Raw genomic sequence first — 24342 nt, 5'->3', positions numbered from 1 at the left:
TAATAATGTCATAGCCTTATAGTCATAATTTTGAAGTCATAATGCATTGCAAGTGTTATTAGTGAATGCTGTCATGTTTTCAAGCGCTTCACTGTGCTGCCCCGCAAGGTTTGGAGACAGTGGGTGCGTTCTTAAATTGTAGCACAGAATCCTGTTCTGCAAGGGATGCTGCGTGACGTCTCTAAGCCCCGCCCTCAAATCTGTGAAGATCCAGCACGGGCCAGCGCAGCTTTGAAAAGTAGCTGCGGGAGGCTGACTGCGGCTGTGAACCAGAGACGTTGCAGAGATCATGAGTGACTTGCCAATCGTAATTCAAATAGCTACTAAAACTACTGGTGTCCCCTTGTTAGTGGAGGGGAACAACATGTTATCATTATGCAAAGCGTTGTCAACGCAATATTAAATAAATGGTAACACTTTAAAACAATTGTCTGTTCATATGTAATGCATGATGAATTGCAGACACGGAATTAAATTATTAGAATTAGAAATGTATTCATCATGAATTCCTATTTTATCATGCTGATACATTAGTTCATACGTAATTCACACGTAATTTGTGTTACACACAAATAAATTAATCAATATAAAACAGTAATTAATAGTAAATTAAAGATACTGTACTAATCCATAAGTAGCAGTTGCAATAAAGTTAATGTTCAACAATTACATCAAACTGACTCTGTATAGTCTGATAATCCAGAAACTAACTCTAGGAAGTTTAAAAATTAAAATTAAGTTCTAATGGACTGCAATCCCCATGTGTGATACATTAAATAATTAAATGTAATTGCATTTCATTGTATACAACAAACAAATAGATTAAGTCATTAATTAAGCAACTAGAATATAAATAGGTGATGGTCACAATGTCACATGATGTGAATGAAATGAGGAGCTGTTGACTTCCAGTCCTTAGACAAGCTCAAAGATTTCCAGACAAATGACTCAATAGAAGATCAACACAACCCAGAACCACTTTGAATGATTGTAAACACCATAAAACAGTTATGTAAAAGTAACTGTAGCTAACAAACAACAAAAATTTAAAAAAGTTTTTTTTTTTAGTTTTTTTTTAGATCTTAGATCTTGAATGTGCAGTACACTACACTGAGTTAAAGTAGTTATGTTTGCTTGCCTTGCCTTGCAAGAAGTCTGTTACAGCTTTACTTCCTTGGTCATTTTATCCCAGCAGTGTCTTCTGGGTCAAAGCAAGGTAGTGGCTGAAAGTATGTCAGTCAGGCGGGGAAGCAGCTGATTGGTGAAGGAGTGGCGACAATATCACCTTCAGGTGGAATTACCCAGGAAATGCAAGAGAGTCTAAAAGCATGGCTTTAACCTTGTTTTAAAATAAATACATGTTTTTATAAATCAATAGATGTGCATAACAGTGAAAACTATTTAACTACAATGACTTTAAAAAGGATACAAACTTCAGCACCTGGCTGTAAAATAACCACAAAAACAAACATGACAATACATTTCTGCCAATTAGTATTTTTAGAATATATTTATTATATGACAGTACAGACACATGTGCCACGCTAAATTGGACAGAAGAATGTGGGTGATCAAATCAATGTGAAATAGTATGAAACTTAACCAGTGCAAGTTAAAGGACACCTACATTTTATAACTTAGTTATCCAAGAGTCATCGAACAGGTTATTATGTACACTCAATACAGTCTTATTGTTTTGTGCTGTTATTTTCCCTTTCTGGCTCTCGGGACTATTCCAAAGAAAAGCAATGCATGCATTTTATTTTTACTGCCATTTCTGCTGGATACAATTCCCCTTTGGAGTACATAGAAATGTATTCACAATATTTACAACCAGTAACTCAACAAACATATTAAAAGTTACAGATCTAGAACTACTTTAATGAAAACTGACCCTATTTTTTTAGGTACCTGCTGAGAATTACTATTTTGCAACCGTTTTCCAAAACGGATCGCTGGACTTCTGAATGCCATATCACACACACACACACACACACTAGGGGTGTTCAATTCTATTGAATTTCTTCAATTTTAAGAAAAACCTGTTCTGAATTGTATTCTACAACATGTGTATATAACACTACTACAGGTGTACAACATATAAATACAAAAAATACTGAACATGCTACTGTAAACAAGACCAATATTTGCATTCAACAGGAGGATTTTTGACATTGGTTTTCATTAAGCACAATTCTAAACTTTCTAACCTCGGATAACATTTGTACAATTAACACACACAGGGTGCAGGCATTCATCACACACATCAGACATGCACACGCAAAGACTGGCAGTATTTTTTTTTATAATATTTCATATTATACAAAATCTCTTCACATGATATTTCAAAATATGTTAAAACACAGTGTTCTATTCATATTACACTGTTCCTAAATACTTGAGACATATTGGTGGCACTCTCAGCAGGCAGATGCGGGGTACAATAGAACAGACAAAAATCTACTTAAGTGAATGTTACTTTCTTGACTTGCCTTTCTAACGTGGTTTTAAAATAAAACTGCTTGTGTACTAGGGCAGATAATTTCTTCAGGCTGCTTGGAGACTACCTCAAATTGACCTATAAACTCCACCAAATGGTAAAATGCATCTATACAATCTACAGCACAAGGAAAAACCAGTAAGTAATGTATTCTCATATTATATATACACACACACACACAAATACATATACAGGGTTCATAATTTGTACAACATTGTTGTTTTGCATGGATTTCAGTTCTCCTTAAAAGATAACATAACTGAAAAGATACGACGAACAGTTTCTCCCAGCAAAGCTTTCTATACATATAAAAAATATATTCTCTTCATACCAGCAAGCCTACACAACAGTCTTGTTGAGCAGAAGCAATTACTTTAGAGTCAGGTTACAGCAAACCAACAACTTAAAGTAATTGCAGCTAACAAAATAATTCCATACATCTTACCCATTTTGCACCTCCATTAGGTTCATAAGTCTCATGTGCAGGTTTGAAAGAAACATCATTTTAAAACATGGCATCTTGTATGACACTAGGTTAAAGAGTTCTGTTTGCTTGCCTTGTCTTCTAGACAGTCTGTTACTGCTTTACTTCTTTGATCACTTCACTCCATCAGTGTCTTCTGGGTAAAAAGCATGTTACTGCTGAAAGCATGTTACTGCTGAAAGCATGTTACTGGCTGAAAGCATGTCAGTCAATATGGAAAGCAGTTGATTGGTTGTTGACAGGAAAGAAGCAGTGAAAGGGGGTGGGGACAATTTCACAATTAAGGTGAAATGACAAAAGCATGATTTGCAAAGAGCTTTCTTTAACCTGGTGTAGAACCAGATTTCATGTTTGAAAATGAAAATCCATTTTTGCTGTAAATTTGAGACACGTATAATGAATGGATGTGCATGGCAGAGAAAATGCATTGAACAATGTTTTAGCTAGAATTAGAAGGGTGGTTCTAGAGGAAGGAGTCTAATCCCAGATATACAAAAGGTTATTCTATATCAACTCAGCATGGTAGTGTCTTACAAAAAGTATACAGAATAGCATTTTATTAGTTTTTGAAATCTATTTTGATCAATAAAAATATACAGAATGTGCAAATTAAGAAATGAAATAATTATATTTACATAAGAAAATTATGAAACAGGAAAAGGCAGTGACTTGTTTGTGCAGAATTGTGTGGCGTTTTTGTTTTTTCAAACCAGTAGTACATTTCCTTTTCAGTTGGTCTCCTGCAAATGCACTGCAATTGTTAAAAATAAAAAAAGTAATGAGAAGACAGGTACTTATAGGTGCAAGATTATGGTTTGCATAAATCTTACGAAGTGCCTAGAACAGGAGCAGTAGAGAACAGTTTCAGAAAATCCACCAAACTCCATACTAAGGCGCATCAAAATCCAACACAGAACTATTTTGCAGTGAGCAACAGATTAATAAAAAACAATATACCACAGTGAGTCTACCTTATACTAGTTTCAAAGTAATTTCCTTTTTGGAGAAGTGGGAAAAGAAGATAGAAGGGGTGTCCAAAGTCAAGGGGTGGGAATCACTTTAGTTCTGGGATTAACTGGGACCAGCTGATGTTGCCCATGCCTAGCTCCTCATCCTCCAGCCCGGTGAAACTAATGTCCACCAGGATCTTGCTAAGGCTATCGTTCATGGTGTCTAGGACCAGACCTTCAGTCACAGAGCGGTTTGCCACTGGGGTTGCGACCTGAAGCTCACGTGAACATCTCTTGGGCCTGTCGGACACGGAGATGGGAGAGCTTGAGTGGGGCAAAGTGAGCCGAGTGGGGGAACGGCTGTTCAGCAGCTCCCGTGGAGAATCAAAAAGTGGCATCTCCTTGAACGGGGTGCTGCTGAAGTTAAAAGGGGCCGGGTCCTCTCGCAAGGGGGTAAGAGGGACCCCACGGGGGGTGCGGATGGGGCTGAAATCAAGCACGTTTGCACCCCCTTTCTTCAAAGGAGTGGTTCTCCATAGCTCCTGCAGCAGTAGTGCAGGCAGAATTGGTGGCTCGTCCGGAACAGGCTTGCTTGGGGTTGAGGAGGAGGTTGGGAGACTGCTCTTGATGGGAGTTTTAAAAGAGGAACCCTTCCCAGGGCTATCTAGCTCAGGCTCTCTGGTGTCCTGTAAGGTGGAGAGGTCAGAAACCATCCCTGAATCAAAAATGCTGCTCTCTGGGAAGAAAATGACAGGCTCCTCGGTGCATGGGAGGACGAGGCACTGCTTCCTCCTGGAGCTGCTCGTCTCCTTCCTCTCCCTGGACTGCCAGACAGAAGGGGTCTCCAGGGCGGGACAGCCCCAGTTTGAAGGCCTAGGTTCTGGCTGGGGTGGATCATCAGGCTTACTTGTTACCTGTATGGAAAAAAAGGACTAAAAATGATTGTGGCCAAGTGATTGATTGTGTACAGGTGCAGGAGTGATGCAGTGCGTAATTAACAGACAGAGAGTTTTAATCCAGTTGGAAAGGGTTGTGTTAATTATAATCCTGGTCTGGTGACCAAACAATAACTCCAGGCAATACATAACAATGTGTAATGTGTGTGTGCTGTAGTGCCCATGGCGTCTCTCCGTCCCCTTTTATGCAGTCACACATGACCCTTTGGTAAACGAGTGCAGCCGCCCCCCCCCCCCCCCCAAATCTGTGACTGCCACGTCATTTCCCTTCTGGGTCGATGAGTTCATGCAACAGAGTTCCGCCCCCTTTCTAGCTGGCCAACTTCCCTTGAACCCTGGGAAAGAACTGTCGGGCAAGCCCTTCCAAGGAACTCTGTTATCGCTTCTTAGCGCCCTCACAGGTCGGGAGGGAGATTTACAACCAAGAATCACTGTATTTCTGTCACAATGATATATTCTTTCACACAGCAAAACAGAAAAGGCAGGTTACATGCTCCCTTTCCAATGGGGATTTATGTGCAATAACAATACATCTTCGTAAGGCTGACACAGTTAATGTTGTTGTAGCACATACAGTGAATTCTCTTTAAAAACAAACTTGAATTAGATGGATTTCCTGATAGTACGAATGTTCTACAAGGTCCCGGCAAAACTTAGCAGTCGCTTACTGTAAATTACTTCTTATATAGGAGGCTGTGTGGTCCAGTGGTTAAAAAAAAGGGTTTGTAACCAAGAGGTCCCCGGTTCAAATCCCACCTCAGCCACTGACTCATTGTGTGACCCTGAACAAGTCACTTAACCTCCTTGTGCAGCTGATACAGAGTTCACCTTGGATAAAGGTAAGTCGCCTTGGATAAAGGCGTCTGCTAAATGAACAAATATTATTATTATTATTATTATTATTAATAATAATAATAATACTACTACTACTACGAATTCACTTACCATAAATTTCCTGTTGGTACGAATTATTTCGGAACCCTCCTACGGAAGAAAAATGTGAATACAACTAAACACCCTAGCTCGAACACCCAAGTGTAAAGGATATTGGGAAAATGTATTAACTTGCATCCATATTAGTGCCTCTGTACTGTATTTTAGTGTTGTTTGGGGACTACAGATCCTATGATGCATTTCGAGTTGCCATAGTGCTCACATAAAAACCTACATTATCCTTGCAGACGAAAACAGAGGTGTTGAAAGCCGTGGATAATGCACCACCGTACAAGAAAAAAAAATATTTTGCTAGATTTCAACATTCACACAAACACTTTGTGGATCAGAATGGGACATGAAGGTTTCAAGTGCAATGGATGAACTGCCTGGCATGTTTACCTTGGGAGCGATGCGGGTCCAACCCAGACTGCTGGTAGTACATTTCCTCTCAATGGCCAGTATGGGGAGCTGTGTGGCTGAGGGCAGGATGAGTGGAGGGGTAAGTGGCAGCTGAATAGGGACCAAGTAGGAGTCTGTTCGAGGAAGGAGGGGTTTCATCTTTCTCTCTGATTGGAGAAACACACATTTAGCACCAAAAAAAGGACATCACAGACAGAAAAACCAACAATACTTTTTCAATACTAACAAGTTTTTTTTTTTTTCATTTGTATATTGTTACCATGCATGAAAGCACTTCCACCTGACCAATATATGACCAACAAATTACACCAACAGCACATAGAATTGCATCTTGCTAATGCCCATGTAAAGTTAATCAGGAGAGTATATACCTAATTAAAATCAGGCGTCCGTTTCAGTGGAAAAGTCACAATGAGCTACATAATGCAAAGTTTCATTGAATATTTGGGCAGGCAATTCTGAAGACGTATCTTCGTTCATCCGACCAACCAGTGGCTGAACCTATACACCTGAAGGTCAGTCTGCTTTCAGAGCTGGCAAGACCCGTTCATAATGTATATGTTTCTTTTTAGTGAATTTGGTGCTCCTAACTCTTGAACTTGAAGTGCATGTTTTTCAACAGCCCGATTTAGTTTTGGAAACTGATAATAAAGCTACACGTCTTCTGAAGTTGCAGCCCAGCAGCACGGAAGTGTTTATAATTGGCTAAAGACAGATCAAGTCAATTTAGTATAATATTTCTATTTATTTTTGTGTTCCTCTTGCTCTTTACACATGGTCAATTTCTAAGGCCTTTAAGATTATCCTCCACCCTTGTCATTTTCATAACTTACCTGAGATACTTGCAGGCACAGTTTTTTTCAGTTCAAGTACAGCATGTTTCTGATGCTAAAGGAGATGAAGATACAGAAAGTCAGCTGAAAGCCACGTGTGGTAAAACTAGCAGAGCCCCTATCCTGCTCTTACTGTCCTGTCTGCAATCTTCAGCATTCAAAAGGGCCCAAACAATCAGAACTCAGGTAGAATTTTATTTTATTCTTTCTTCGTAGAACCAATAAATCTCTGCTGCTTTCTTACTGCTGGAAACACATGCCACATACAACACAAAGGGCAAGAGACGTTAAACTATTCTGACTGGTTCTCATTTGTGGACTGCATTAAAGCAAAACAGCATTTAACAATTCAAAACAGGCAAGATCCAAGTCTGTTTTCTAAAATAAAAACAGGTTTAGCAAATGAGAAAATAAGCCCTGCTGTTACAGGTTTTTGTTTCCTTCCTTTTCCTCACGCCCTCTCTGTTCATCACTGCAATATGATTGTATAAAAAAAACAACACACCAAAACATAAATTCTTGTTTTACATATAAAATCCTGGGACTTAGATTGGCAGGTTCAATTCCTAGGTTAACTGGGCCTTTGACCTTTCTTGGTTGTTGCCATGTAAGCAATAACATTATTTCCCTCCAAATCTGCATTAACCTGAGAATGAGTGCAAATACCTCCCCTGTACTGCTCTACCGCTTTGCAAGGTAAGAAAAACAAAACAAAACAAAACAAGAGGAGACCAGTCTTACTTGTTCGCAGACCTGCTTGGTCATTACTGCAGATTGTGCAGTGGGGTCCACTGGCTGGGTGAGGTGCAAGGGAAGTAAAAATAAAATGTGAGTATACAAAAACCGAACATCAACATGGCTTGGATTTGCTGATCAGGCTTGCAGTTTTTGCCATTACAGTGCGAGCAACATTTTGCGTTTTGTAGCCCCATAGCAGAGTTGGCCGACATACCTGTTTTCTGTGAAGATGCAGTGCTTTTTCTAGATTTTGTTGACGTGTCTGATGAGTAGTATTTCTTTTATGCTTTAACTGCGAGTGTCCACCTGCACACGCAGCCATTTTTTTGTTTAGTGGGAACCAGGAATATGCTTGACGTAATATGAACGAGAGAGACCACGGTACAACGGTACCCCGGCGTACCACGCAGTGTCTCGTTTATTTAACCAGGAAATGCACAGTCACCAAAATTTTGCTAGGGCCAATAATTTAGAAATTATAAATACAACCAATACCTTAAAACGTGTGGTTCAAGCTTGATCAGCAGCATAAAGAGATCAGAAAACAGAATAGGAAATCTATTTTTAAATGTGATTTTTTTTTTTTTTTTTAAATAAAACTATAAATATGTAGCTACAGTAAGCACTTCTAGGAAATTAACTGTTCATTGTGAAGAGAACATAAAAAAAACATTGTCATCATATCCACTTGATTCATGGGCTTGCAGTGATCCTGAATCTCTTCATAAGTTTCTTTTGATGCTCGGTATATATACATTAGTGCAGAGGAGGTACTGCCTACTAAATTTTGAAATATTTAATTTATATGAAATATTACAGTACATGTATAGCTTTACACAGAGGCAGCAGTCCGATCCAAATTCTCCACTCAGTCACCGCTGTACGTTCGGAGGAGGCAGATGCGTTAAGTTATGATTAGCATATCTATTAGCCAATCATATTTTTCCATTTCTTCAGCTGGCTTGGTTAAAATTAAAACTGTTGTAATGGTAAAATTAAGGACGCTGCCGGAAGCTTGTCTGTGAGCTGGAAGTGGAGGAATAACAAAATTGAATAGAAATATATTTTTTATAACGCTGTGTCACAAAATAACTAACAGTTTGCTCACATTTGTACATATGCGATCTTCACAAAATATATAGCAGGGGTTACTTCATTCCCCAAATGCTCTTTCCTTTTGAGCTTATTAACCTTTGGCCAATATAACTGGGAGCCAATATGAATATGGGCAGACAGTTAAGACTGGGTGCAATACCGCATCGCCCCAAATGAGACTGTACCGTGGTTCAGTTCAAACAAGCACATCCTTGCATGCAGCAGCGCTGCTTCCTTCAACCTGAGTAAGCAAACGAGCTTTCAACATCTGTACTTTTAACAAAGATTTTAGGGCAGTGAACTCACATGTGGTGCTGGGATAAATTTATTTCACAAATAAACTTTTACCTAAAAAGCAGCATACCGGTAGAAACTGAACAAATGTGTACCTGGCTGGCCACTCTTATTTATTGTTTTCCACAAAACCACAACACAACAAACACCAACCTTGTAAACTTGATCCAGCGTCAAACAGCGGTTAGCTTCGGGACGAATCGTCCAATAGGAGATCTTTCCATCTGGAGAGGTCTCTCGTATAAACATGTCGTGAAGTGAGAGGTTGTGGCGGATTGAATTCTGTCAGGTTGGTAAAAGAAGCAGGGCAGCTTTAGAAATCATAAATTGTTTCGAATCAGTTTGTAATCATCGATTAGGCAAGTACACTACTTGTATGATGTATAATAAAGAACAACACTAGAAACACAGTTTGGGATATGCAAAATGTTGATCCCCAAAAATCAGGATTTTGCCAGCACCTCGAAAAAAGTAACTGGGCTTCAAATATGTTGGTAGTGTTTCTGTAAGTGTTTTTTAAAAAAAAAAAAAAAATGCAGAGTTTGAGAGTTTTTTAAAATAAAATTGATTTAAGGTCCGAGGATCAGTTGCTGATTAGTTCTCTTAAGAGGTGGTGTTAAAAACTGGAGCCACTAGGTCTAAACCAGGGGTCTCCAACCCTGGTCCTGGAGAGCCCCAATCCTGAAGGTTTTATAGGTCTTTACATCACAAGTGGCTAAAGATTTGGAACACATGTTAATCCTGACTAATTAAGCCAATAGCTGGTTCAATTAAGTATTGGTTGAAATGAAAACCAGATGACCCTGTGGCTCTAGGACAAGGGTTAGAGACATGGGACCATGTTTTGACAAACAATAGATTTGTAAGAAACTTTTTTAACATGGTTTTCAACTATTAAGTTCAGTATCATGAATACTGAGTGTTGTAGTGACTGTGTAAATCATCATATGGAAACCTGTAACTTTATTGGACAATAAAAAGATCCTTGCTCCACTGTTAAGGACCTACTCCTCAACCAATTTCCAAGGAACTAGTGTGAGGAGCATAAACAAGTCCATATAACATTACCATTGACTGGGGTGCTCCAAGATGTTAAACAAAGTGCTTTCTAATTGATTGTTTGATATAACCCTTTAATTATTTTCACTGATTGATGACATTCTTTAACTTTGTGAACTGTATAATTGAATCACTTATTTACTCATCTAGCTAGTCTGTATTCAATATTGATACGACTGATGCACCTTTGTCATATATTTGAACTTTTGAAGTATTGGGTTTCCCAAACGTACCGTGTTTCTTTGGTGAAACGTAGGGCATGATGGTGAATCTTGACACATATGTAGCACATATTGTTGTGTAAATGGACTACTTTTGAATAATTTCTTATTCAAATTAAATCCCTAAATACATTCAGTAATATTACCCTACCTCTCAGACTACCACCTCCAAAAATGGTTTTAAATCATATATTTCAGACTGCCATACCAAATCAGTGCCACCCTGGCTTCCCAAGGTTTCACTACAACTTATTGACAGTGTTATGGCAGGCATTTCTACTCTTTTGACCAACCCTTGTAGCACAGCCCCTTCAAGAGTGTACATCAAGTTCATGATTAGCAATAGTGATAGCAGTCACAATTACCTTCCAGCCAGGCTTGGCTATGTGTCTGAAGTAAAGGAAATGGTCTTCAATCCAGGTGTAGATTTCTTTCAGAGTCATCCGCTTAGTCTTTTTGCTGTTAATAGCAAACTGGATCATAGCCATGTAGGAGTAGGGTGGTCTCTCAGAGAGGGGGTCTTTTGAGGAAGAAGGCCCTGCATTGTCTTCATCATTTCCCTAGGATGGTTAGGAAAGAAACATTAGTGCTGCCCATGTGTTTCTTTAGCTGTACTCAATCCTTAGCAGAATTAAAATGTTCCACTTTTTTTTTTTTTTTTTAAGGTATATCTTGCATCATGTAAAGATACAGCTATTCTTGAGAAACAAATTATTAAAAATTGAGTAATTGTATCCCAAGCATGGCTAAAACAACAGTGCCTATTACTGTACGAACATGGATCGCCTGTATGTTGATGTCCAGGTTTTCTTTATCTGCCTCAGTCTTAACAGCGCAAGGTCCCAAGCTGTCTGTACTCATCCTCCCGAGCCATTGGATATTTGTCAGACTGTCATCCAGAGGAGAGCAATCAAGATCCTTATTTGCTGGAAAGAAGAAAAGATGTATTCTGAGTATGGTACACATTTAATTGCTTACACAAGAACTCGCTATATCATCCCTATATCATGCAGACACCTGTTAAGCCTGTTGAAAAATATAACCAGCTACTGCAGTAAACAGTGATACTGTATACTGTCAGTTCCAGGCAGGTGTCATTTTCAGTCTAAATGTAGTACAAATGAAATAAAATCCTACCAGGTTTAATTTCTTCAAGAGGTTTTGGTTCCACAAATACGCCTTGCAAGGCATCTAACACTGCTTTGGAAGCCTCAACGTGATCAGACACTCCAATAGAGTGACTGGAAGTCGAATTCGGTTCCCTCTTGGGCTGGAGAGCATGGTCACGTCTGGGGGAGCCAGGGCCCTCTCCTGCTCCCCCTCCACTGCTGAGTAGGATGAACTTGTTTGGGCCCTGGGAGCCACACTCCTTCCCTTTGGCAGTTAGGGCCCCGATGATGCTCTGGAGGTCTGCAGTTTTGGGGATGACCACCACCTGTGTGTTGGGCATAGAGGGGTGGTCCAAGATCCGGATCCCATCTGGAAATCTCTGGCTGCTGGAACAGCTCGTTCCCTTCTGTCCCCTATCTGGTTCATCCCTAGATGTGTCCTCCTTTTGGGGCAAAGAGAGCTTCCTCCTCTTTAGGATTAAGGGCCTTCTGGGGCTGTCTCTCATCCTGGTCAGACACTCTCCACACTGAATAGCACAGAGGGGCTGTTCTTCTATTTTAAAATCAAATTGAAGAAACCAGGCTTAATATTTGGGGTGGAAAGAAGGCTGCAGCGTCCAGGTTTTACAAGCAATAGGGCAAAATGTAGAGAGGCCTAAATACATAGAAAAGCCTAAATACATTCACAGTCAATCACAAAACAACAAGCGGTATGCACTTGTTTTTATCTCGGTTGATATTTTTGCAAGTCAGTTGACAAAATGACATGCTAAGACATTACAATAACCACAAAACTATATAATACAATATGCAAAAAAACATTATTATTGCCTAGAAATATATGGTTTTAAGTCCTTGAAATCATGTGACCCACCTTACAAATTGTTTACATATTTAAGAGAGAATTCCATTGGAAGCAAAGTCCATCTTGCTCTATTGAAGTTTCCTTTAAAATGTTATCATTATTGGAAAAAGAGTTCCATACACAAGCAGGAGCATGCTGTAGTTTAAAGAATGAATGTTTTTATGCCCGTCTCAAACTACATTTTCAATGTAAACTAAATTATGGAACGCAGTGCACAAACATATACAAGGCTATAATTATATATATATATATATATATATTATATATATCCCATGACTGAAGTTTCTACCAAAATAGCAAAACTATAACATATGTTCGACGCTTATTTTGCCGTTATTTAACGACCTATAAAGATAAATGTTTTAAATATCAGCTTTTACCTGTGACGTGACAACTTCTAGAACAACCGTTTATAACCGATTTATTTTTTGTTTGCAACACTAATTCATAGAAATAACCGTTATATATATATATATATATATATATATATATATATATATATATATATATATATATATATAATGTAACCCATATTTGAAAAATGGACGACAATATTTACTTGTATTTATCGTTCTTCACACCGCTCTCACAGTCGTTAGTTGAGAACAATGAAAGTAGGAGCCTTATTAAATACTGATTAAACTCTTAAACCCAAAACCGTATATTTACCCATAATAACCTAAACAGTATAAGTTAATGCTAATCTGCATTATTTAAAACATGTACCATGAACAATAACATTTGTTGTGCAAATTCTTTCCAACGGCGCATATGTATATTAACAACCTCTATGGTTTTAAATTGTCATTGATGCTTAAATACGAGCAAATATACATACGTACATCTGTTACATTCGTACCGAATATATATATATATATATATATATATATATATATATATATATATATATATTGCCGGTACGAATGACTAAAGCTAAAGGAGTCTGCAACCTTCCTTGTTCCGCTGAGCACTAGTAACAACAGTTTCAGCATTCAGTGCAACCAAAACTTAAACTTACCTTCATATTAATTAAATTCCCTTTTGAGTACCCCAAACCTGACAAATTCAGCTAAATCGCTCCGCTTAAAATAAATTATTTTCAAAATTCTACGCGATTATTTTAAAAAATAATGAATCTTATTTCTAAATCAGTTTATACAACAATTTGAATTTAGGCGCTGGCCATTCGTTCCGCTCACGTGGATATACATCAGCCAATGAATGTTGATACTGCCGGGTCCTTGTTCAGTCATTGAACATCCAGGCGACCAATCACATTGCACGGTTTAAGACGCAGGGACGTGCATTTTCATAGGCGGTAAATTGAACTGGACGAACAAATACGGAAGACAAAGATACCGCTAAAAAATATCAATAATGAAAGAATGAAAGAAAAGGAAGCTTCGGATAAGATACCAATACCGATGCAGTGAGTATTTCGAACGAGTTTAATTAATTATTCAAATTTTAACCAGTTATAGTTGCACTATACTAAATAGCAGATGGCGTGCAGACATGACTGTGTTGCTCGATAAAGCCGGTTATTTGTGTTATGCGTATAATAAACAATGACATGACCTCGACTTCCTGTCAATACTCACTGTAGATGCAACACTCACAATGCCAGAAACATTAGATCCCAGGGTATGATTACGAAATAATTATTTAAATCTGACCAAATTGCTTCCACCAGTTGTTCCCAAAACTAAAGTAGGTAATGCATTTATTTAAAAATACTATATTATTCTGCAAGTACCTTTTTATGAATTTTGTTTTAAATTGTCGTTTCAGAATTATACCATTCTAGTCAAGTATTTTCAGCAAATGTTCAATGTCATATGCTTTGGCAATACATAGTTGTCCAGTTTTATTTTATCTATTTTTTAAAAACTCCCCACTTGGATGCATTTAAGATACATTAGGATAATTACACTTAAAACTCGTGCATGTCCTTGGACTTGAACTCTGTTATTATTATTATTATTATTATTATTATTATTATTATTATTATTATTATTATTATTTTAAACGCTGACATGTTGGGCTGATGATGCCCCGCAAAAAGAAAAACAGCTGGAATGCAAGGAAGCTATTTCACTGTTCTTGGAATGTCCGCTGGATGGCGCAAAACACCAGTATGAAGCGCCGCTGCAGTCAGCAAGGAACCCTAAACATGTTCCCTGCGTGCCAATGGACCAAAACACCAGAACACCAAAAACACGCCCGGGCTTCAGTGCGTAATAACATACTTAATTCTGGAGATTATTGAAACAATGCACAAAAATACATTAATTTATCTATGTTTACTTTATTTGAACAGTTTAGCAGTTTTATTTGTTTGCACATACACTTTCTCTCCCTTAATATCATAGACAGTAACACACTAAATAAACTCTGGCATTCATTGAACTTGTCTAGATTATTGGGTTTTAAAATTTAAATGTTTAATGCAGCAACGCATGAGTTAAAGCTTTTTGAATATTAAATTAAATTATGCCAGAGAGAGAAGCTTGATGTGGAACTATTTTGGATTTTAGCCAGATGACAACAGCAATCTGGTTGAAGGGGGACAGTCAAAATGTCAAGTGTTTTAAAGTGAAAAACAAAGGAGGAAATGGCACCAATTTATTCAAACATCTTTCAGATCACCACCCCGATCTCTTTGCCAAAGTTTACTTTAACTGTAGTTTCTTCTGTTATGTTCTTTTAGTTTAGGTAAGTGAATCCCAGTGCATATTACTTATTAAAAAAAAAAAAAAAAGTCACAGCAAAGATAACACATAAAACAGGAACATGCTAGAAGCTGAGCAAAAGGGAGTTCATTGATGCTTCTTTATTTCGTCATTACAGTGCATTTGCTAGAAGCTGCAAAAATATAATTTGCCGAAATGTGCCATTAAAACGCTTACTGCATGTCACAAATGTTAGCAATGTTTTTACATTCTTTGGATTTTGTGTTAGTCCGTATTTTATCTGCATGTAATGTGATAGCTGTGAAAATCCTGTGTTTTGAATTGCATGCAGTTTGTGCTTGGATCATTAGTGTGTCGTGATTAATAGATATTAGGATTATTTTCAGCCACTTTCTACTATTATTATTATTTATTATTTATTTCTTAGCAGACGCCCTTATCCTGGGTGACTTACAATCGTAAGCAAATACATTTCAAGTGTTACTATTAAACTATTAATATTAAAGGTGACGAAATGTGTTAAATATCCTTTTTTTTTCACTGTGTGCACTAAAAATGAAGACCACTAATCAGCTTTTCTCAGTTTTGTTTAGAAGCTGCCCTGATTGCAGAAACAGGAATTTCCTTTTGAAGTAGTTATAAGAACAGAAGAACGTTTACAAACGAGAGGAGGCCATTCAGCCCATCTTGCTCGTTTGGTTGTTAGTAGCTTATTGATCCCAGAATCTCATCAAGCAGCTTCTTGAAGGATCCCAGGGTGTCAGATTCAAGGAACATTACTGGGGAGTTGGTTCCAGACCCTCACAAGTGTAAAAAAGTGCCTCCTATTTTCTGTTCTGAATGCCCCTTTATCTAATCTCCATTTGTGACCCCTGGTCCTTGTTTCTTTTTTCAGGTTGAAAAAGTCCCCTGGGTCGACATTGTCAATACCTTTGCAGTTATTAGGTATGGTAGATAGTAATCCACGTTGGCAAACCCTTTAAGTTTCTCTGAATAAGATTAAATCGTATTCCTTTTTTGATCAAATTGCCACTTCTTTACTTACGAAAGGAATACTATTTAATCTTCCTTAAGATAAGCATAAGCATTAGCCTATTTAAAATGCGCAGAGAAGTTTTGTCAGGAGATGGTTTCTCATTATCATTGGTACTGGTTGGCAGCAGTGTAGAGTAGTGGTTAGGGCTCTGGACTCTTGACTGGAGGGTCGTGGGTTCAATCACAGGTGGGGGACACTGCTGCTGTACCCTTGAGCAAGGTACTTTTACCTAGATTGCTCCAGTAAAAACACAATTGTATAAATGGGTAATTGTATGTAAAAATAATGTGATATCTTGTAACAATTGTAAGTCGCCCTGGATAAGGTCGTCTGCTAAGAAATTACTACTACTACTACTAATAATAATACTTAAAAGCTGTATAGACAAGACAGGGAATGTCATCATACAATAAGCATGTTTTTAACAGGTTAATTTTATGTTTTAAGTGATACCTGTTGGCTTAAAACATGTTAAAAAGGACATTTGGAAATAAAACTAATTCACTGGCTGATTAGAAATTACCTTAAATGTTCTAATTTGTAATATTTGAAGCCTTATTTTACTAATTTTTTTTACTTGTGTTGCAAAACGATTTAAAAAAAAAAGGGTAATGCTCCTGTGCCTGCACGTGAAAACAACTTGTAGGGAATGTAAACAACTGGTTATTCAACCAAAGCAGACTGTATCGTTCAAATGCAAAAGCACTTTGTCTGCAGCACAAACATGGTCCGGGGACCTCCCCTTAAACGAAGCCATGCGAAAGCAATATCCAATCGTAACCACGCGACGACAAGCTCCTGCCAATGCTGAGGCGCTTTACTGGGCTGTGCGGTTGCTAGGGCTTGCAGAGTCCATTTCCTTTTAGTTTAAACTAGAGTGTCAGATACAGGGAGGCCAGCAACTGGGGGACCCATAGCAACGGCAATAATCATGAGTTACTACAGCATCAGGTAAGCAAACAAGCCCCGATAGCAATATACGCGTATGAAAACGCCCTTGTCAAATGATTTTCAGGTCTCGGTACTTAGTTCTCTCTTGTATGTGTGAACTTCTTATTTGATTTAACTTTGATACTGATGCTGCAGTAGCCGTTGCCATGATTGAACAAATGTTAAAAAAATGAAACACACATGCATGTCCCTTCAGACACAGGAAAGAGTGTTTACAGCAAGCATAAATACCTATATTATATATTGCTTTTTTGTGTGTGTTTGCAATGACACAATGTGGTCGTTGTGATGACTTGCTTAACAAAACGATTGTGTGTCTAATTAATTTAGATGTGTACAGACTGTGTTTTGTTACAGCTAGTACAATAAACATTACGTAGGTGCCTTGCTTTTTTTGTATTGGAAATCATTTTATGGAGTCGCGCACGTAACACCCTCTGGAGAGCAACACCAGTTATAAAATCAGACTACAATAATTATACGAATCATGACACAAGGAATTACCAAACATGTATCAAATTATTGTTATTATCATTGTAAATAAAATATTTAAATACTGATCTATAGACGTGTTGGCATTCACAAATGATAGCAGAGTAATTTGTTCTTTACTCGGGTTATTTGTGTGAGTGCAAGGTCAGTATTGTGATGTCACAGGGACACAGAGCTGTGAAAACTGCATAGAAACCAGAAATAAAACGGCGGTGATGGTATGGAAGGCTGGTAGAGAGAAAGAATACTGTGCATTTTCTAAACACCTGTGCACAAACTGCTTGGAGCTTTGTAACTTGATAATGTAGCCAACTATGTACTGAACATACTGTACCCACCCCCTTCTTTATTATGACAAGAGGTTTTTATTTTAATTGGGAGTGGAACTGAAATTGGATGACCAGAAAGGGAGACTACAGGATGAGTTATATCAGCAGGTAAAAGGAGATATGGCAGCATACTGTACCTGTATGTGTAATAACCAGCACTCGCTCAGGCTTTTCAATGGGACCATTACGTGATTATCACACTTTAGTAAGAAAAGGGCTTGTAACCAGGCGGTCCCCAGTTCAAATCTCGGCTCACTCACTGTGACTTTGAGCAAGTCACAATTTCCTAGTGGGTGAGACGTTGTTGTCTCTGCAACTGATGCATAGTTCACATACCCTAGTGAGTTCTGCATCATTGATGTGAATGGAGGCAAAAATTAGCTTGTAGGATAATTAAGAACTAACTACAATAAAGGGAGAATCGAGTGCATTAGATAAGTCCTCTGAGTCCTACAATTTGAGGCTGACCATATAACTAAAGGACTCCTCTAATGTCTCAAAATACACTAGAGCAACGCTTATCAAATGCAGCCACCAGCGGGATTTTGTGCGGCCACAGCAGCCCTCAATAGCCCCCCAGCAACTCCTCTCTTAACCTTTATTTTAATCAGTGTCACTATTCATTCAGTAGTCCATGCTGCTTGCATTCTGATTCCTCATACTGTTTCTAGCTGCTATTGGCCACCATTAACGTCAGTATAATCACTGCATGTTGATTGGCCGAGCTTTCATTCTGTTCAGATTTCATTTAATTGTGGCATGCATTACAAATCTCCTTTTCGCTTTGTGTCAGTAGTCATTGGTTGATGAACAAGAGCAGTGATTTGTATCGTGATCAACATTTTGTTTTGTTGTGATCCTATATTATGTTATGAGGAGAGTAATAAACGAAATACAACGATGAGGTTTTTTCTTTGTACAACGCCTCCTTTTCCACATTTTTTTTTTGTACGAGTTTAAGTTATATTTGACAGTTTTCACTTGCATGTACATCTAAAAACGGCATAAGTAAACCTCAGTAAAGCGTTTACTTTAGGAAAATGTGTCCTTTGCCACGTTTATTGTGAAGAAACTGCAATTGCAGGGATTACAAAAAAAAAATGACAAATACAAATAGTGATGTCTACTTTTGTACTGTTTCTGCCTGAAATACACACAAGAAAAATATAGGCTGTAACTTTAACTGCTGTGTGACATCCTCTGCTTTTATAGTTAATTCAGTCGGGCAAAGTATGGCTTTCACAACCTATTAATCTGGAATATTACAGTTTTACACATCATTTCATGATATAACAGCATTGCAGATTGTTATACTTTTGTTAGATTTAGCTGGGAATTGTGCTGCATGTGATTGGAACAGAAAGTAGTTTTTGCATTTATTTAACTTAAATGTGATAGTCTTTATCTTATGTTTTGCATTCATTTATATCAATTTATGATATAATTTATATCTATGATATACATTAATACAATGTATATTATATTAATTAATACATTTAGTAAGTTTGATCTGTTGTCAGAGCAATACATAAAAATAATAAAAAAAATAAAAATCTAGCAAAACACCTGATTATTACCTCCAGTTTAATATTAGAAGGGCCTGAGAATTAAGATCCAATAGAGTTGAGAGGTTCTGCTGTATTTTCTTATTATAGAAATAAATTAAAACATTTTGCAGTGCATATGTCTATATTTTCTTTATTTTTCATATGCTATGCTTAGTATTTTTAGGAAAAATTTGCAGTGCCACCACCGGTGAAGTGTTGGTGGCCGCACTGTTTTTTTTTTGAGAACCACTGCACTAGATGCACCTAGTTATAGCAGTTATATGACCGTTGCAAAAAAAAAAAAAGAGTGCTGCTTCCACTCCAAATCAGGTACTTGACCTGACGACAGGCTGCTGTTGCCATGGATCCTTTGTGACGCAGGTTTACCCTAACTGTTGTGTTATCGCAGGATAACAGAATTTGGATTCCCAATGAAAGTGAATGACAGAGAGATTATGCTTGTGATCTAATGGGCAACATCCATCCCATCCCAGTTTTTACATTAATAGATTACATTTTGAGATGAAATGACTTGCTCATTAAAATCATTTGCAGTACCAAAATATTAGCAAGCAAGCTGTCTGAGTGGGGTGATGCATGCAGCATTGTCTTGCCCCCAAGCAAACCTTTATTTAATACTTTTCTTGGTCACAGTGGTGAACTTGTTAATGATACGTAGTGATGATCTCATATTTATCACTGTGGCTGGAGATACAGGAAGCGTGTTAACTGATATACTTATTAGAGTGGGAATAGTCTCTGATATTGGCACACTGAACAGTTAACCATTTTGAAGTCTTCTGACAGTGTCACTTTCTCTGCCTGGGATCAGCTGACACTGTAGTGACATGATCACTAAGGAAGTGAACTGAGGTGTTTTTCCTGTTGCCTAGTGACGGAGCAATGAGAAGCTCTTACTGTTTGCTTGCGGTGTGCTTTTATCCTTTGCAGCCAGTGCTGCCAGATCTGAAAAATGAAAATATCGTATTGGAACCTCAAAATTATTGTATTTCACAAAAAATTATCGTATAATTATTGCCGTGGTTTTTCAGGACCGTAAGTTCAGCAGTAAATTCCGTATTACAACAGCAGCATCTTGCTTTCCTGTGGCTGTCTGTTGTTACAGCCACTAAGCAAAGATTGCATCTTCCACTCTTTATGGCTGGTGTTTTGCTTTCGTGGTCGATGTTGACACATTCTCATACTTGCTTTTCTTCACAGGTGTACCTGGATAATCCACCTCACTCACAGTACTCCTCACTGATCAAGATTCCATCCTTTAAACTTCCAAATATGTCTGAAAATAATGGAGAAAATAACGTCCAACTGTCACACGCAGTTATTCGAAAAACAGTCACACTCACAAACACTTTTAAACATGTCTCGGATTCCCGAGTGGCGCATCTGGTAAAGGCACTCCGAGTGGAGTGCAGGATGCGCCCTATAGCCTGGAGATTGTCGGTTTGAGTCCAAGTTATTCTATTGTCCACCGTAGACAGGAGCTCCCAGGGGGCGGAGCACTATTGGCTGAGCGCCGCCGGGGGGGCAGGGTTTAGGTCGTCCAGGGTGTCCTTGGCTGACCGCGCACCAGCGACCCCTATAGTCCGACGATGTAGCTCTGAGGTGGCTGCATGGTGAGTCTGCAGTGTGAAAAAAAGCAGTCGGCTGACAGCACACGCTTTGGGGGACAGTGTGTGCTCGTCTTCACTGCTCCTGCGCGCGGGTGAGGAGGGGGTAGCAGTGAGCTGAGCCTAAAAATAATTGGATATGCCAAATTGGGAGAAAATAATAAAAATAATTGGTGATTACTATAAAAAAAAAAAAAAAATTCTCCACCCACGAGCAAAGACACAAAGACAACCAACGAATCACTGACAACCTGCTGGAGCGACAGTAAATCACCGAGGTGATGCAAATGATTCATTATTGTCGTCTCCTTTCTCCTCCCAATGACAGAAGATGAAAAAAAAAATCATTGAAGATGAATTTACTTTTTCACGTACATCGTGCAGTGGTCCAAATTATTGTAGAAATATGATACTTATCGTACGTATGGCAGCACTGTTTGCAGCCATCTGGGTCCTAACCAGTCTACACTATGCTGCTCTATAATGAGTCATTCCCTGGAGCAAAGTCTGCACTCCATAGCTGATGTTGGTTTACTGTTACCAATTAATTCCTGATAAGGCTGCATCTGTAAGTCACACATGTGGAGACAACAGTCACAGTTTAAACAACAAACAGTGTAAGGATCACATTAATCCACCATTTAGATGTTTGTCATGTTTGTGTGTGTCTTGTACTGTACTAGATGAGAATTAATAAATGGAAGTTACTTTAGGATTTTAACATTAAGGGTTGATTTATTGCTAAAATGAAGTATTTTAAGAAAGCAGGCGTTAATTTGCCACAGTCAGACAGTAGGCTATATAAAAGGCTACTCGGGAGACTTGTCTGCAGCAAAAAGGAGACATCGTTTTCAAGGACAAAGAAACATTTAATAACATTTTGCAAAAAACTATTTTTTTAACCCTTCTGATCAAGTCAGTTTGTAAATTGCGGTTTATAATACCATATTGTTTTGCAAACTCCAATTTTCAATACATGTTTCATAGTTTACATGACAAAAAAGAAAGTCTGCAAATAGAGACTATAGAATCCATGTAAAAAAGGTTCTTAGAAGTACTTAAAAAGTTCTCCCCACAGTGGCAAAGCAAGGTTCTAACGAGAGCCTTTACTTCTACTTCGCAGTAAAGAAAAAGTCTCATATACATGTAATACAATGAGGGCTCATCTTCCACTGTTATTTTAGTGTATATATATATATATATATATATATATATACAGACGTGCTCAAATTTGTTGGTACCCTTACAGCTCATTGAAATAATGCTTCATTCCTCCTGAAAAGTGATGAAATTAAAAGCTATTTTATCATGTATACTTGCATGCCTTTGATATGTCATAGAATAAAGCAAAGAAGCTGTGAAAAGAGATGAATTATTGCTTATTCTACAAAGATATTCTAAAATGGCCTGGACACATTTGTTGGTACCCCTTAGAAAAGATAATAAATAATTGGATTATAGTGATATTTCAAACTAATTAGTTTCTTTAATTAGTATCACACATGTCTCCAATCTTGTAATCAGTCATCAGCCTATTTAAATGGAGAAAAGTAGTCACTGTGCTGTTTGGTATCATTGTGTGCACCACACTGATCATGGACCAGAGAAAGCAAAGGAGAGAGTTGTCTGAGGAGATCAGAAAGAAAATAATAGACAAGCATGGTAAAGGTAAAGGCTACAAGACCATCTCCAAGCAGCTTGATGTTCCTGTGACAACAGTTGCAAATATTATTAAGAAGTTTAAGGTCCATGGAACTGTAGCCAACCTCCCTGGGCGCGGCCGCAAGAGGAAAATCGACCCCAGATTGAACAGAAGGATAGTGCGAATAGTAGAAAAAGAACCAAGGATAACTGCCAAAGAGATACAAGCTGAACTCCAAGGTGAAGGTACGTCAGTTTCTGATCGCACCATCCGTCGCTTTTTGAGTGAAAGTGGGCTCCATGGAAGAAGACCCAGGAGGACTCCACTTTTGAAAGAAAAACATAAAAAAGCCAGACTGGAATTTGCTAAAATGCATATTGACAAGCCACAATCCTTCTGGGAGAATGTCCTTTGGACAGATGAGTCAAAACTGGAGCTTTTTGGCAAGTCACATCAGCTCTATGTTCACAGACGAAAAAATGAATCTTTCAAAGAAAAGAACACCATACCTACAGTGAAACATGGAGGAGGCTCGGTTATGTTTTGGGGCTGCTTTGCTGCGCCTGGCACAGGGTGCCTTGAATCTGTGCAGGGCACAATGAAATCTCAAGACTATCAAGGCATTCTGGAGCGAAACGTACTGCCCAGTGTCAGAAAGCTCTGTCTCAGTCGCAGGTCATGGGTCCTCCAACAGGATAATGACCCAAAACACACAGCTAAAAGCACCCAAGAATGGATAAGAACAAAACATTGGACTATTCTGAAGTGGCCTTCTATGAGTCCTGATCTGAATCCTATGGAACATCTATGGAAAGAGCTGAAACTTGCAGTCTGGAGAAGGCACCCATCAAACCTGAGACAGCTGGAGCAGTTTGCTCAGGAAGAATGGGCCAAACTACATGTTAACACGTGCAGAAGTCTCATTGAGAGCTACAGAAAACGTTTGATTGCAGTGATTGCCTCTAAAGGTTGTGCAACAAAATATTAGGTTAGCGGTCCCATCATTTTTGTCCATGCCATTTTCATTTGTTTTCTTATTTACAATATTATGTTGAATAAAAAATCAAAAGCAAAGTCTGATTTCTATTAAATATGGAATAAACGATGGTGGATGCCAATTACTTTTGTCAGTTTCAAGTTATTTCAGATAAAATTGTGCATTCTTCGTTTTTTGTGGAGGGGTACCAACAAATTTGAGCACGTCTGTGTGTATATATATATATATTGTAAAAGATTCGCACTCACTCGAGTTCGTTGCCCCTTTAAAAATACGACCTAGAACACAGAAGTGGATTTTTCAAGCGCGTTGCACTATTTTTTTAATAAAAACCGTCAAAACAAATAAAAAGCAAAACACAAAATAAACACCTAGCTCCTCTTGGAGCACTAACTCAACTTCCAGGAAACCCTTACTAACACGGGACAGCTAAGCTGTTTTCCCATCCTTTCAAAACACCAGTTTGGTACCACACTTACTTTTCTTTTTCTCTCTCTTCCTCTGGCTACTCGGAGACAGCACCCCTCTCTGCCTCCTTCCATTCAGCAGCCCCGAGCAGACTGCTTG

General features: G+C 38.3%; 2 protein-coding genes across 5 annotated transcripts in view; one reads left to right on the top strand and one right to left on the bottom strand.

Moving 5' to 3' along the window:
• Positions 1-1327: 1327 nt before the first annotated feature.
• On the bottom strand, positions 1328-13681 carry LOC117415408 (forkhead box protein M1-like). Of its 4 annotated transcripts, none has more exons than XM_059026926.1 (10): positions 13479-13680; positions 11624-12148; positions 11264-11412; positions 10852-11046; positions 9360-9488; positions 7821-7874; positions 7080-7134; positions 6226-6392; positions 5836-5874; positions 1328-4848 (listed from the first exon to the last, which is right to left on the bottom strand). In XM_059026926.1, the coding sequence occupies exons 2-10, from the start codon at positions 12099-12101 to the stop codon at positions 4039-4041; spliced, it is 2076 nt and encodes a 691-aa protein (XP_058882909.1). In that variant the 5' UTR covers positions 12102-12148; positions 13479-13680; the 3' UTR covers positions 1328-4038. The 4 variants fall into 4 exon arrangements, with proteins under 4 accessions (XP_058882909.1, XP_058882910.1, XP_058882911.1 ...); XM_059026927.1 differs by lacking the exon at positions 13479-13680 and adding an exon at positions 12470-12541; XM_059026928.1 differs by lacking the exon at positions 11624-12148 and having other exon boundaries at positions 13479-13681.
• Positions 13682-13744: 63 nt separating this feature from the next.
• The window catches only part of LOC117416134 (tubby-related protein 3-like), a 91732-nt gene continuing 81134 nt past the window's right edge, over positions 13745-24342 (top strand). The window contains exon 1 of the mRNA XM_059026929.1: positions 13745-13889. Within this exon, the coding sequence (XP_058882912.1) occupies positions 13846-13889 (44 nt within the window). The 5' untranslated portion in view covers positions 13745-13845. The remainder of the gene's footprint in view (positions 13890-24342) is intronic.

Source organism: Acipenser ruthenus, chromosome 7, assembly GCF_902713425.1.
Source record: "Acipenser ruthenus chromosome 7, fAciRut3.2 maternal haplotype, whole genome shotgun sequence".
NCBI classification, from domain to species: Eukaryota; Metazoa; Chordata; class Actinopteri; order Acipenseriformes; family Acipenseridae; genus Acipenser; species Acipenser ruthenus.
Note: the sequence above shows the minus strand (reverse complement) of the source record. Positions and strands in the feature narration are given on the sequence as shown.